Below are 15,524 nucleotides of genomic sequence, written 5' to 3' on the forward strand. Positions count from 1 at the left end.
GTACTATGAGATAGAACGAGAACGCTGTGTCTAAAAGGTTATGATATCTCATGTTAGATAATTTTGTATACGTATTTTAAAATTGTGAGTCTTTTTAAGCGCAAAACAGATAATATTTATTTGATTTTGTGTGAGTTGACATATGAGATGTAAAATAAGTGTGGTGCTCTTGAGCATGGTACATCCACTGTGGGAGGGTTGGAAAAGGGAAAGAAGGATGCAATAGATGGAAGTAGGATTTGTAGAAAGGAGATGGGTGTAACTGTGGGTTTTGGAGGAATGCAGGGAAGAGGAAAGGAGTGAGATGTAGATATAATTTTATCACAACCTGCTGTTTCTATTTGGTATGAGTGTGACGACTGATAAATCTCATCCCATCTTTCCAATTCATTTGTGGCCCCATTTTCTATTCTATTCTACTTCCTTTCCAACATTCCTATTACTATCAATCCCTCTTTTACTACCTAATATTTCATCCCCTCTTTCTTCTTTCCATTCTTATATTAACTCACATTTAATACCTTTTATCCTCAATTTTAGGTTTTATATTTATTTGCTTCCACTCTCATTTAGTTCACATCTAACTCCCTCATATAAGTTAAAAACTCTTGAATATTTGTTTTTTTTTTTTCCTTAAAAAATGATGCATGAATTGAGCCGGGTCCAAGTAACTATGAACATATTATTATTCACTTTATTTCGTTTGATTAATTTTAATAGGCGTGTTTTACATTTTTTTTTTTAGTAGCAAAGAAATCAATGTTTTCAAAATCAGAAAAATTATTGGTTAACGGTTTATTAATAAGATCAATAAGATCGATGGTCGAATCATGATCGAATTAGTAATGTCATAAATATATAAATTAATATATTATATAAAATTAAAATTAATGATAAGAAATTAAGAATATAAATGTTATTCAAACTTTTAAGAATATTTTATCTTTTATATTTGATATCATTACTCTCCGATTGGCGATCCTAGCCAATCCGATCTGATTTTCAAAACACGAACACAAATATCGAATGAGAATTTTATTGGTTTTAAGTAATTAATTAATTTAGATAGTATTTTTTTAACTTAATTGTAAATGGACTTAAATAGTTATTAATAGTATTAAGTATTAAGTTATTTGTATTTTTTAATATTTTATTTCTGTTAAGTATTAAGAAATAAAGAAAAATCAATTAAGTTACTTTTAATATTAAGAAAAAACTTAAAATATTTTAACTTTTTCTATTCAATTAAAAATTTAAGAAATAAGTAACAAGCTAACAAAAAGTAAAACAACAAACAATTTAAAATCTAAAAGCGAGTTGTTTTCACTCAAGTTTGTTTCAACACGCTTACAAGTTTTTATTTTTAAAATAAAAAATTAATAACAACTTTTATATGAAATATAAGAATACTTATATGTTTACATTAAAAATATAATAATTTTAATTTTTTTAAATAATATGTACCGATATTTTACTTTTATATAAAAAATTTTATATGACATATTTTAATTTTATATAAAAATCTCTAATTTTAAAAACAAAAAACATCAAGCATATCCATACCACTTAAGATTTGTTGTTCAATTTTTAATAAATCAAAATGACCTTTTGTTGGGATATAAATAGTAATTATTAAATAATTCCTAAAATCGCTCATCTGCATTAATAACTTTTCATGTCGTTATCAAAATAAAAAATGAATTACGTGAGAAATTCAAATTCTGCAATGTTCCAAATCCATCAAGCACTCCTTATAATATTACCACAATATTATTATTATTTAATAATAATTGAAAAATAATTTATTCCCATTTGGCCAAAAATACGGTCACGTAGAGTGGTTAGGCAGTCAACCACTGAAATTTTACACGGCTGCTGTTACCTTGAACAGCATTCAACTCAACTCAATATATCTTAGTACCAATTTCGTTATTTTGACCGATCTCAATTAATAAAATAAATATATAATAATGTCAATTCATCAAAATAACTTCCACGCATGCATGAAACTGAATTTTAATTAAAAATTGAGCCAAAGAGGAAAAAATTTGGTCACGTATCATCCAAATTGGAGTGTAAAAATGTTCAAGATGATGTATAGAGGCATGACCGGGTCTACGAACCCTAACAAAACGGCATTTAATTTAATCCCCCCATAGAAAACTCCATTCTGGAAGGGGAGGTTAGTTTCTTCCTCTTTTCCTCCACCCTTCATTTTCATCATAACTTTTCAACCAGAAGATCCATATTTAAAGGGGGAATTAATGCATTCTAATTTCTTAATTGCCTAATTAAAACTTAATTAAAAATAATTATAATTAAAAGGGGGGAGGGTATGCCACATGCGGTTGGTGATCTCACCGGCAGGGAAACGGAAAATAGAATCTGGGAGTGAATGTCACCTCATTAAAGGAATTAACTTGCGGTAAAAATGACGGTGATCGGTTAAGTTGTGGGGGCAAATGGAATCGGTTTGAGTGGGGCCCAGGAGGCATCGGGCTGGTTTGATTGGGGATGGAGGGTGGAAAGTGGCGGTGAGGGGAGGAAGGGTGACAGGCAAGTGGGGTTAAGGAGTGACAGGTCATCCTTGGGTAGAGGACTACTGGGTCCACCGTCCACGTGGGCTTTTATTCAGCCTCGTCGTTACAACAAACCCCAGCAGTTTTCTTGACTTGTATAAGCAAGCCACCGGTTTATTCTGGTAGCCCCTGTTTTATTCCCGGATTACCCTTTATTAAAACAGGAAAAACTAATTGGGAAAGGGAGGAGTGAGGGGTATTTTTTGGAATTATGGAAAGTAGTGAAAATAGAAGAGATGGGTGGAAATAAATACGGAAACGGGCAAGACTCGCATGTTACATGTCGCTCTTTCTCCCTTCATGCATAGGCTTTAATTAAATTTTTATTTATTAATTTTTTGCGTTTTTTTTTTAAGTTATGGAAAAATAAAAAAAGAAAAGATTTTATTTTTTATTTTTTATTTTTGGGTTTGCATATATATGATTTTTGTATATATCGCTTGGTGGAGGAATGCTTGTCACCTACTCCTTTTGGTTTCCACTCTCTATACTTCTCGTATAGAGAGAAAGAAGGAAGAGAGAAAAGAGAGAAGAAAATTGAGGGCGAGAGAGAGAAAGTGAGAGAAAGGTTTGATTTTGAGAGAAAAATGGAGAAGCACAAGTGCAAGCTGTGCTTCAGGAGCTTCTCCAATGGCAGAGCTTTGGGGGGTCACATGAGGTCTCACATGTTGAATCTTCCGATTCCTCCAAAGCAAGAGCAACCCAGTCAAATCGGTGATGATGAGACCGAGTCGGCTTCTTCATCCTCGTCATCTGAAGAAGAAGGTGAGGACAAGGGGCTGGGGTATGAGCTGAGAGAGAATCCTAAGAAGAGTATTCGGTTGGCAGATCCTGAGTTCTCCTTTGCTGTTGATGCTGCCTCTGTTGTTCTTCAGGATAGAGAGAGCGAGACCGAGTCGTCCAAGAACCCAACTCGCCGACGATCCAAGCGGAATCGGAAACTCGGTCTTGCTGACCCGCCTCGCTTCCACGAGCAGAAGAAGATCAAACTCGATAAACTCAGTAAAACCGAGTCCTGGGCTGACCCTGAACCGGTGAGTTCGATCTCCGACGCTACAACCGAAGAAGATGTTGCCTTCTGTTTGATGATGCTTTCTAGAGACAAATGGATAGAGGAGCAGGAAAACCAAGAACGGCGACATGATGAAGAGGATGAAGAAGAAGCAGAAGCAGAAGCAGAAGAAGAAGAGAGGTTTGTTGACGAGACCGATGACTCCGACGAGCTCAAATTGTTCAAGACCAGAGCTCGAGGCAAGTACAAATGCGAGACATGCAACAAAGTGTTTAGATCTTATCAAGCATTGGGTGGTCACCGAGCCAGCCACAAGAAGATCAAAGCCTGTGCTCCAATTAAGGAAGTCGAGTTTGAGCCTGAAAACGCTAGTAATCCCTGTTTGGCTGATGCGAAAATTCACGAATGCCCAGTCTGCTTCCGGAAATTCACCTCCGGACAAGCACTTGGTGGGCACAAGAGATCCCACATCTCAGGCTCAGCAGCTGCTGCAGCAGCTCCGGCACCACCTCCTCCACCAAGAAAAGCTTCAAGCAAGGTGGGCGACAGCATGATAGATCTTAACCTTCCTGCTCCAATTGAAGAAGACGACATTAGCCAAATCGAGCACTCAGCAGTGTCTGATGCAGAGTTCGTGAACCCCATCAGACGATGAATGGCTAAGAAAAAAAAAGATGGAATCATTCATAAGAGGTAATGATTTTTGGCTGCTTTGGCATATCCATGGATCTGAAACTGTTTCCAGTTTGGTTTTTGGCAATTGGGTTCATAGACTATCATTCTTCTTCTTCTTCTTCAATCTCCATCATCAATATTCTGACTGTAATTCATTGCTTTGAATTTTCTCAAGCCTCTGTTACTGTAACAACTGATTCTTAGGCCATCCATTAATGGTGAAATTTATTTCAATTTGCTTCATCCAATTCACTACTCCCACTTTCCGGGTTTTCTCTATTTTAAGAATTCAGCAATTCTGGTTACTGGGTTTCTCACGTTCCAAACGCCAACTGCTCCACCACTCTCTTTCTCAAAAAACAAAAGAAGCCATTCTCAGAAAAAGTCCATCAAGAACCAATTTTCTTTTTCTTTTTTCTTTTTATATATATTTTTTCTTTTTCCAATATTAATATTAAAAAAGTAACTTCCCACCTGTCACTACTGGCATTACGCAGTTGGTGAAGAAGAAGAGAAGCAAATTCTTTCTTATCTGCTACTGTTCCATATCTCTCCTTTCTTTTTCTCTCTCATCATTTTTGCTTCTCTCTGTTTCTCAGACCTCTTTCAAGCTTTACTTACAGATCTGAATAACTTACTACTAGAAAGAGAAACTTCATCCCAGTGACCAAAATACCCTCCCTCCCCACTCCAATTTACATTCATTTCTTTTCTATATATAGGAAAGGTGACAGTGAGAGAAGGCAAAACCCCTTGTTTTACTGACAAGAATATTGTTTGGTTTGGCGTGACCCAAGTATCTGGCTGGTGCAGGGCCATTACAAATTTTAGGAAACTTCACTCCCATTCATTAAAATCCCACAGTAAATGACATTCATGCAGCTTTGAATCCCTAGGGGGCATTTTTGTCCTTTTCTAAGTGTCCTAAATTTAGGCCAAGGTGTACCTTGAAAAGGGCCTGCTTTGTCTTTTAATTAGTCTTTAACCCTCTTTGTGAAACAATAAAGGTTGTTAAGTGGCCAAATCAGTAAGAGTTTCAAGCAATTACCCTTATTTAGAGGGTGGGACTAACCTAACATGTGGCTGTCAATCTCTGTCTATGACAGCCGAACCATGACCATGAGCTCTGTGATAAACCACATTTTCAGGTATGATCAATCCGCCACATGGGCTCGTGGGGTCATCCCCTTAACTGGATTGTCATTTCTAAGAATCTCACCTCCCTGTTGCCCTACCATTCCCCCAATCCATGCCCTTAATCTTATTTTAGGGCTCACCTTAATAGTAGCAACTAAAGCTACAACGACGACAACTCATGGCATCACCACGTATTATTACTCCAATCTATTTGAAATCATAAATATCAACATTATGGATATATATATTTTTAATTTTTTTAATTTTAATTTTAAAATTTTAAATTATTTGATAAGCTCAATGAATTTAAAATGGAACAATCTCTGAACCCCAGATTCCATAGTATGATAAGTTCAGCTTTGGCAGATTAGAGGGGTTGTTTCTAGGAACATGTAGGGAGTAAGAATTTTCGAAAAGGTTTACAAAAGTTAGTTCAAGCAGGGGAAAATTTTGTAGCAATTTAAAAATGGCAGTCATCTCTCTAATGTTTTGACAACATATTTTTTTTGGACAGGACAGGCTATATAAATTATAGCATAGTGTTAGATTTTTGTTGTTGTTTTTATTTTATAGTTTAGGTGGTAAGATTTTTATATACTTTTTTATCAATATGATTGAAATGACGAGTGTCACATGCATTGAGGGAGCCCTGGTTCAGTGACTTTAGATAGATAGTGTCAAATTCCATGATCACTTAAAGGTGTGTTTAGAATTATAGAATGAGGAATGGGAACTGCAAATTCATTCTATTTTTTTTTAATTTATTATTATGTAATTGAATTACTTATTAGTTATTAAGAATAAAAATAAAAAGTTTAATTTTTTAATCATCAAAATTTTAATTATTTGTTTTTTTAAAATAAAATAAAATATTTATTTATTTTTATTGTTAGTGTTATTTATATTTTCATTCTTATCACCCCGAGATTAAGACAAATGATATTTTGCCTATATTACCATATTGATATTGTCTCGTGATCAATCCCTTTTCAGGTTTTTATTTTTTAAAACAAAAAACAAAAAAAATATATTTGGTAAGTAGAGACTATTTTCTATTTTTTATTCGTGTTTTTAGAAATATTTTCTAGTTGTTTTGATTTATTTTTTAAGAATTATTTTAGAAAATAATTATATGTAGAATGATTAAAAATAGAACATTTGATATAAAAATTATTTTTAAAAATATTTCAAGTTCCTAAACATATTTTTATTCTATAAAATATCAAAAAATAATTTACAAAAATTGTTCTAAAAAATTATTTTTAAAAACTCTTTTCAAAAACAATTACCAAAACCTAAGTATTATTTCAATATATTTTCTATTTTTTGTTTTTAAAATTAAAACAAAATAATAAATTCTATATAAAAACTAAATATCTTGCACAAAAGTTCTAAATTTACCTTATATCTTTAAATATTATTTTTTTTAAATTTAAAATTTAAGATATTAAAATCTTTTTATACCTCACATTTACCTAATTATATATATATATATATATATATATATATATATATATATATATATATATATATATATATATATATATATATATATAAAGTATCCAAATAATTACTAAATTAAGTAACAAATCTTTGATACTTTTCCGCTTCCTTTTCCTTTTCCAAACTTCTTTCTTTACTTATCCATAGTCGCAACGAGAAACACGACAATTTAAGAAGCAAAAGAGTTTTTTTAAAAAAAAAAAAGAATGAAAGAAAAAAAAGAGTCCATGATCTTCCAATTTACAACTCCCCCTTTATTCTTTATTTAGCATTTTGAAAAGGGAGATGTCCTCTTCAAGAGAGGGCCTTCTCTTTTCAACTAAACAGTCAATTAGCTCCACCTTGGCGTTTGTAAGTAAATCTTGGCATTCATGATAATCTTTAATCTTTATTGCTGATCCAATCAACAAAATACATGTTGTAGTGTAAGAGGGGAGAGGACAGCTTGGGTTGGCTGGCCTTTATGGTTGAGATGGGCATCAGTCGGTGGGTCGGTCCATGGTCCATTCAAAAGATTAAAAAAGGACACGGAGGAAAGAAAAAAAAATAAAAAGTGTAGAGGTGAAGTAGCGAGAGTGAGTGCCACTTCACATTTTCTCAACGCCCAAACACCAACTGCAAGTGGGGTTGTGGCCCTATCCCAAGTTTGAATGTTAAGAGATACAAACAAAACTACCCTTAATTTGCCGACTTATTATGACTTAATTTCCCCATCTAGATTCAGTCAACATTCTCATCTTTCTTATCTCTTCTCTTCTTTTTACTTTCTTTTTGTTAGATTTCTATCAGTGCAACTAAGGGGAGCTTGCACAATATCCTTCTATTTCTTTCTACATTTTTGAAATTTCTTGCACATTCTCTTAATTAATCGATTAATCGGATTTGTTTTCTCCTTTTCACATTTACTAATTCAAAGTGTGATAACTTTCGAGTCATGAGTCAAAATTACATGTCATTTTCTTTGGTTGAATTCGTGTCATCAAGAGGAATTTGTATGTGATTTTTTTTTTTTTTGCTATTTTTTATAATTGTTTTAGGGGTCAACAAAATAAGTTCAAAGTGATCTAACTTTTTTTTCCCTTGGGCAAGGATTATCATCAAGCAAAATGTTTTCTATCTCTTAAATTATTTTACTTGTAGTATGTTTCCTCTCTTTCTAAACTGTTAATTTGAGATTGATTGAAAGCAACCATGCTCATTGGGCATGTGATAGGAAAAATTCTTTGATTGGCAAAAAGATGTGGGACTATATATTTGGTAATTTTGCTAAACCATCTACTATGAGATAAAAAAAGTATATTAAATTGTTAAATATCTAGATGATAAATAATTCAAATATTATCATTTAGATTAATAACTTTGTTAATGTTTTTATTGGCATATGCAATAAGCAAAATTTTCAACTGTCAAAGGGATTTGGGAACATTTAAAGAAGTATATATAATCTAATTTTTCATATGCTTCTAATTAGAGACTAATATGTGAACTAACAACTAGCATTCATGAAACCTGCAATACTCATTTATTATGTACCTTATACCACTTACAAAAAAAAAAGTCTTATTCAATTTTGAGCGACTCTCATATTATACTTTGAGTGCTTGGGGGTTCTATTCTACCTCGCAATCTTCTCCCTTCAATTAATTTAATGACTAGTGAATTATTAGCAGAAGTAATTCACTTAAAGTTTCATGCAAGAAATAGTCTCCTTTTTTTTTAGTTATTTTACAAATACCACATATGTCATCCGTTATAAAAATTTATGTGAAGGATCTTCAAACTCCAAATATAATTAAATTTGCTTATAATTTGTATCTTATAAAATTAAGACTTCAATATCTGATTAACCGATTAATATAACCTAAAAGCTTAAACTAATAGACCAAAGTCTATCTCTTACTCTACCATATAGTTAATTCTAAAAATTTGGGTCTTTGTAATTAAAAGCATAGAGTGTTTGAAACATAAGAAGAAGCGATATCGTTGATTGTATCTTTGGTTGAAGATATTTTAGTGTTGAACTGAATCAAATGTGGATCATGGATATCTTTTTCTTGTCTATTAATTGATTCTTGTAACCTTGTTTTTTAGTTTTAAAGACACATTAATTGAGGAGTATAGGCTATGCACATGGAGAACCAACAGATGAATTAGTTAAGTGGTCAGTTATCAACCCCACCATATATCCCCCTATACCTAACTATGACATTGAAGATATATAATTCACCACCATTGCTATGTAATGATAATTTACTATGCAAATGTTAAGGTCATCAAGACTTGTTCTTACATGAGACTATCCCTAAATGCCAAATACAAGCTCACCTACTTCATAGGTAATCAAACTATTTATACATTAAAAATTAAGTGTTTGTTTGTACATATTTTCTATTTTTTATTTTTAAAATAAAAAATAGAAATAATTTCAATGAAAAATATAAGAATTCTTATAAACTTACCTTATATATTTTAAAATTTGAAGTAAAAAATTTTATTTTAATAACTCAAATTTTTAAGTCATTTTAAAGTTATTATCTTTTTAAAATACTTAAAAAAAAAAATCTTACATTTTATTATATTATTATTATCCAAACAACACCTTAACTATATATTTTTTTTAATCAAATGAGAGATGAGTAAGAATGTTAATATAATTATTTTATTTTATTTTTTTCTTGGTAGAGAAAAGACAATAAGAATATTAAGTGATGAGACTAAACTTAAGACAGACAAATATTACATATCTAAACGCAACCTAAGCCAAGCTTTAAGAATCTAATATCAAATCAAATTTTTCTTAAAATATATTTCAATAATATACTAAAAAATAATTTATGTTTTTTCTTCCACCAAAAATCAGAAAGTCCCAAGGCATTGTTGCTTGTATGATCAAATATCAAAAACCATCAAAATGAGTGTTATTCTTCTAACCTAAGTACCTAACCACCACTACCTTGGACCACAATCATACAAAGATTTTCAAATACCTAACATTTTGGCCACCCCACAACCACTAAGAAGTGGCCAAGCTTAGCAAACCCTAGTGAGATTGTGGAGAATATATATATATTTCAATTCTCAATTTCCTTTTTCCTTTTCTTCCATATGGCAACAAAGCATTGAATTAGGTTTTTTTTAATACCAATCTTGTGAATTAAACCCATAAAAATAAATAAAAAATTGACCCCTCCACCGTTTTTAGGCAGTGAAGACAGCTTATCCCACAACTTTTCTTTTGGGGGTTGAATTCTTCCACAGATTAGTTTCCATTTTTGCCCTTCTTTTGAGCTCTCCTCTCTTTGAATTTTATTATTGATATTTATAAGTATTCTTTTTATGCAATATGTAGACATTACCTTTGGCTCACGCCACAAACACCATGATTCCATGCCCCTCCTTGTAAGTTAAACACTCAATAGCCTCACACTACTAAGTAATGTGTGCTTCACATGTGATCTCTACAACAACCCATTACACATGCTTTGGACTTCCCTTTGCCTTACTTTTGTCTTTTCCACAATCTATCAAGATCTCATGGGTCTCACCCCATCTCCAAGAATCAAATATCAAATGATCACCCATTTGCAAATATCATAATAAGAATGATAATTTGACTTTTCGAATAATTAAATCAAATTCCAAAAGTAGTCTCATATGCACCAAATAAGAGAGCTTTCATGTTTTTGTTTTGTAAGGGATTCGTTGATATTTTTTAAAAGATATTTTATTAAAAAGGGATGAGAAATAAGAATTAAAAAATGAATTATTTGATTAAAAGTGATAAAATAATCTCAAATTCGTAAGTCTGACATGTTATATTCTTTAATCTAAAAAAAATGTCTTATTTTAACAAAAATATCATTCTCTTTTAAAATTTGAATAAAAATAATTGAAATATTGAAAAAGATTAATTTATAATATTTTATCCATTTTAATAAAACAATTCATATAAAAAAAGTATTAAAAGGTAATATGTTTGTTCAAAAGATGTTATATTTCATATCTTCAATCGAGGATGTCATTCTTCTTAATTCATATTTTCAATCATCATTTTAATCAAATAACATATTTTTATATAATTATTATGAAATCAAGATTATTTATATTTTATCTAAGTTCAAATGAGCATTTATTTAAGTGAATTTATTCAAAAATCTAATAATTAAAGGCTCATGTGTGTTAAAATTTTTGAGACCTTAACAATGAAGTAGACTTAAGTCTTTTATATATAAGTAAATATTTCTTTTTATTGAGTTGGGAATATGATAAAACAAGGTCAATCAAATAACTCAAAAACACATCATGTAGCATGCAATATGGGCATTTTTTTTTTTAAAGTCAATGGGAACTGATTTTCAAGCTTGTCATGAAGTTCCATTGTAGCTGTTTGAATGTGGGTTTCATGGAAAATCCACATGAGTTTGGTCAAGAAAAAACTATTATCTCTTCCTTCAATGCCAAATGGCTAAAGTTTGTGTGGTAAGGATAAGAACACTTTTCATTATCTCATATGTATGTTTCCAAGAACTCCATCAAATTAAAATTAATTTATGTAGTTTCAAGCATGGGTGGTCTCTTTTTGTGCTTTGTTCAAGCCAACTACGTTAAAAGCATCCACTCAGCTGGTCCACCATTTTGGATCTTCCAAGAAGCCATCCCTCAAGGAGTAAAACCATCTTGGAGCTGTTTGTTTTGATGGCAAAAAAAAATCCCATTAGCAGGTGAGCTCTCCCCAGCTAACCTTGTCATCTTCCTTTTGTTTCCAACATATGCATAGTTCATTCAGTTCATGATTCGAAAACAACTATGAAAAGCATTTTTCTTGTCACACTTTCCTCCCCATTATTTTATATTTGTGGGTCATGTCAATCTGCAAATTAGGATTTGATTATAGTCAGTAAAATCCAAGAAATCCTAGTTAATTAAAACCATGATTATGATTGAAAGGACTAATCGTTTGATTTACCTCGACAACCCTACACTTGAAAAAATCCGTATATAAAACTATTACAAGCATAAGAATAACAAGAAATCATATGTCATTCAACTTTTACATTGAAGGATTATGAGACTTCAAACCTCTTTCACATTGAGGATGTGGAGAAGGCAAAGGAGGAGTTTTCTAGGTTAACTACTTGAAATAGTTACAAAATTGAAGTGGGGTTCTTATATTTATCTTAAGAACATGGACCTTAAAGTTAGGCTACCAACTTGCCTTTATAGAAAAGGAAACCCCTATTTTGGTTCCCCACCCTCTCTTCACCTTCCTCTATAATCCTTCCTCACTTTTCCACACCCATGGCACGCCTTATCTATTTGGACCATAAGCCTAAGCATAAAGCATCCACAAAGATATTTTTATATATACCTTCCCTAAGTTTTGGTTCATCATATTATACCATGAATTGTCTTTCAAAATGCTTTTGTGCCTATTTGAGTCTAAAATGTTAGTTTTTCTACTCACGATTATAACATTTATAGGAATTATAGCCTGATAAATTTAAGCATGTAAAGAAGCCAACTTGTCCCGATACTTAAAAATATTTTCTTTACGATGATTAGATACTTGACAAAGTTTTAAAAATCCCTTGAACACGTATAATAGTGTTTTAATCGAAACATTTTTAATATTTTTTGTTAATAATATTTTTATTAAAATTACTTTAAATCATTTACATTTAGATATAGACTTAAAAAATGCTTTAATAATGTTTTTAACACTAGATAATAGAAATTTGATTTTTGAAAAATTACCAACCAAGTGGTTGTTCAAGAATCACTTGAAATGCTTCATGTTTAAAAAAAATTGTTAAAAACTTAATTTTTTGTGTTAAAAAAAAAAGGTTTTCACATATAAGAAGGCATTATTACAATTCTATAAACATGGACTTATTTTAATTAAGATGAGATTATCAATGTGCAATAAATAGTAATCATGAATCAATAATGTCACTCTCCCTATATTATAAACTAATTAATTTTATTCATAATTATTTTATTATCTTATAAATAAAAATAAGATGAAATACAAGAAAGACAAGACAAATTAGGGTTGTTGTTTTTCAATATATAATATAGATTATTTTGTCATTTACAATCATTTTAGCAAATAAGAAGCTTTTAGAAAATAATGCTCTTTTAAAATTCAATATGATGGTGACTTCACAAAGAAAAAGTCACTCTATAAATTTAGGGGATGACTTTAGTAGTTATTCTTCCATCGGTGGCCGCCATTCCATCGCTTTTTACTAGTGATGATGCTTCAAGGTTTATTTTTTCTAACATTAATTATATTTTGGGAAGTTGAATACAAAATATTACATTTAAGAATGTAGGCAGAATATTAATTGCCATAAAAAATTATAGCCTCCGGGTCACATCACACTAATACCTTCAACCATATCTTTTCAATTAGTAATTACCCTTCAAATACAGTATTGGAAAGCATCTAAAATCATATCCTACCACGCGCGCATTTTAGTCGCTATCATTTTATCACTTTTATCTTTAATATATATATATTATTTATACCGCTAGGGGGATAAAATTTGATATGATTCATCAATATTATACGAACCCAATATATTTTTTATGGGTTTTGACTGAACATAAATGAGTTTGAGTCAAATTCGTATTGACTTATATAACTTGTTTAATAAAGAACAATTTTTTTGGTCAACCTACATAATACTAATATGACTTAAATAGACCTATTTAATAATTCTGTTATTAATGTAATTATGTTTTTAAATTATTTAACTCATTATTTTAAATTTATTTTTAAATAAATAAGTCAATTGAATTATAAATATGTTTAATTGAAATATTGATGATATTATATACAAAATCTAACTCAATATGTATCTTTAACATAATTATTATTCCTATTGGGTTTGGGTTGAGTTATATAATAAAATACTTAAATTTTAACATAATACGAATACGACTTATCAATACGAATTGTCACCCTTATATATCATCATTCAATTGTTAATATTTTATTCGATATTTTATTATCGATCGAGATGTAAAATTTAGGTATGTATTTCTTTAAGAGTTTCCTAATAAATAAATGATTTCATAATAATATAGTGGAAATGTATTGGAATGTAAATAGGTGGAACAAGGCGAAGGAAGGCTCTCTCATTCCCACTTATAAAATTATTTTTCATCCTCGTGTCGTTTCCCATTTCCCATATTTACTCTCCATCAAATCTCATTCTATCTATTGAGAAGCCTCCATGGTATTGATATTTTTTTTTTCTCTAGATATTCCGCAAAACTTGGTTGGATAATACAAGATTTTTCAGCCAGAAAATTTGGAACCAAGTAAATTACGAGTCAATAATTCCATGTAGACCCTGCGAAAGCGAAATCTAAAGAGATGTTCATACTTTGAATCAAAAATTGCATTGACTTGGAAAAATCAAAAGGGGTCATTCACCCCCATTCCTTCTAAGTCCTGTCCCAAAGTCCTGCCTCATAACCCTTATTTCCCTTTCGTTTGTCAGTCATCAAGACCCATTTATGGGGTTGTCCCTGGTCTCTGCTCAAGACATAGACAAGGTTAGCTGAGAAACAATACACATACTTCACCTAATTTATACCTACATTGCTATCTTGTCCCAATCACCCTCTCATATTTTTCCAAGTCTTATTCCTAGACAATTCAACTTTATGTAAATTTGGAGACGGGTTGCAATTAGCTGCGTGAATTGAGGGTTTAATACAATTCGTACGCAAAGATATACGATGTTTTAACATAGTTCATTCAATAGCTTACACCATTTCTATAATACCATAATGAATATTACAAACATCTCAAATTTTAGAGAGTCTGACTACAATCGAAAGATTTTTTTATATTTTACCATTATAATTTTTTTTTCTTTTAATTAATGAATTATTGAGTATTGATACACTTTATGAACATAGGGATTATATTAATCATCAAATCGTATAAAAAATCTCGTGTTTCTCTTTATTTTCTATTTATGTATTTGTAATTTGGTTAACGTCTCGAATGTTCCTAAACAAAAGAAAATTTGATATTACAATAACATATTAACATAAATAACATTATATACAATATTCTTTATAATAAAAAAAATATATACGAATTTAATACCCCTTCCCGCATTAATCTACGATGTGATGAAAAAAAACTTACATTATTAGATAATGGAGCAACATTTTCTATAAAGCCAAAATGGGCTAAGGGTCTGAATGAGATAAGTATGCAGTTTAGATAGAATAATTAATCAATCAAGAAACAAAGGACCTGAGTATACAGGAACTCTAATGAGGAAGGAACAAGAAAAGATTGTGTGATAAAGCCATACATGGTTAAGGACAAGGAAAAGAGACAAAAGTCCCATAAAGTAAAATAATTGAATCAGACAGAGTTGAAATTTGGGAGAAGTGGTCCAAAGAATGCTGTGAAAATTTGACTAATCAGATGAAAATTTAAGAAAGGGTATCCAAAGTCCTCCAGGGAATTAGAAAGTCAATCACTTGAGGCAAGATCATGACATTTTCAGTCTGTTAGGCCCAACAGAGAAACTCTGTACGGGTAGGCCCAATCACCCAATGGACTACATTGGGCTTGCCAAAAATAT

At 30.9% G+C, this 15,524-nt stretch overlaps 1 protein-coding gene across 1 annotated transcript; it reads left to right on the forward strand.

Moving 5' to 3' along the window:
• The first annotated feature begins 3,005 nt into the window (after window positions 1–3,005).
• Window positions 3,006–4,514, forward strand: LOC100242775 (zinc finger protein ZAT4). Its single transcript, XM_002278634.4, has one exon. The coding sequence runs from the start codon at window positions 3,167–3,169 to the stop codon at window positions 4,244–4,246; it is 1,080 nt and encodes a 359-aa protein (XP_002278670.1). The 5' UTR covers window positions 3,006–3,166; the 3' UTR covers window positions 4,247–4,514.
• The last annotated feature ends 11,010 nt before the right edge of the window (window positions 4,515–15,524 follow it).

This window comes from Vitis vinifera, chromosome 15 (assembly GCF_030704535.1).
Source record: "Vitis vinifera cultivar Pinot Noir 40024 chromosome 15, ASM3070453v1".
Taxonomy (NCBI): Eukaryota; Viridiplantae; Streptophyta; class Magnoliopsida; order Vitales; family Vitaceae; genus Vitis; species Vitis vinifera.

Bases quoted from the DNA above. Each gene is read 5' to 3' on its own strand.
- LOC100242775 (XM_002278634.4), top strand. From the start codon at position 3,167: ATGGAGAAGCACAAGTGCAAGCTGTGCTTCAGGAGCTTCTCCAATGGC.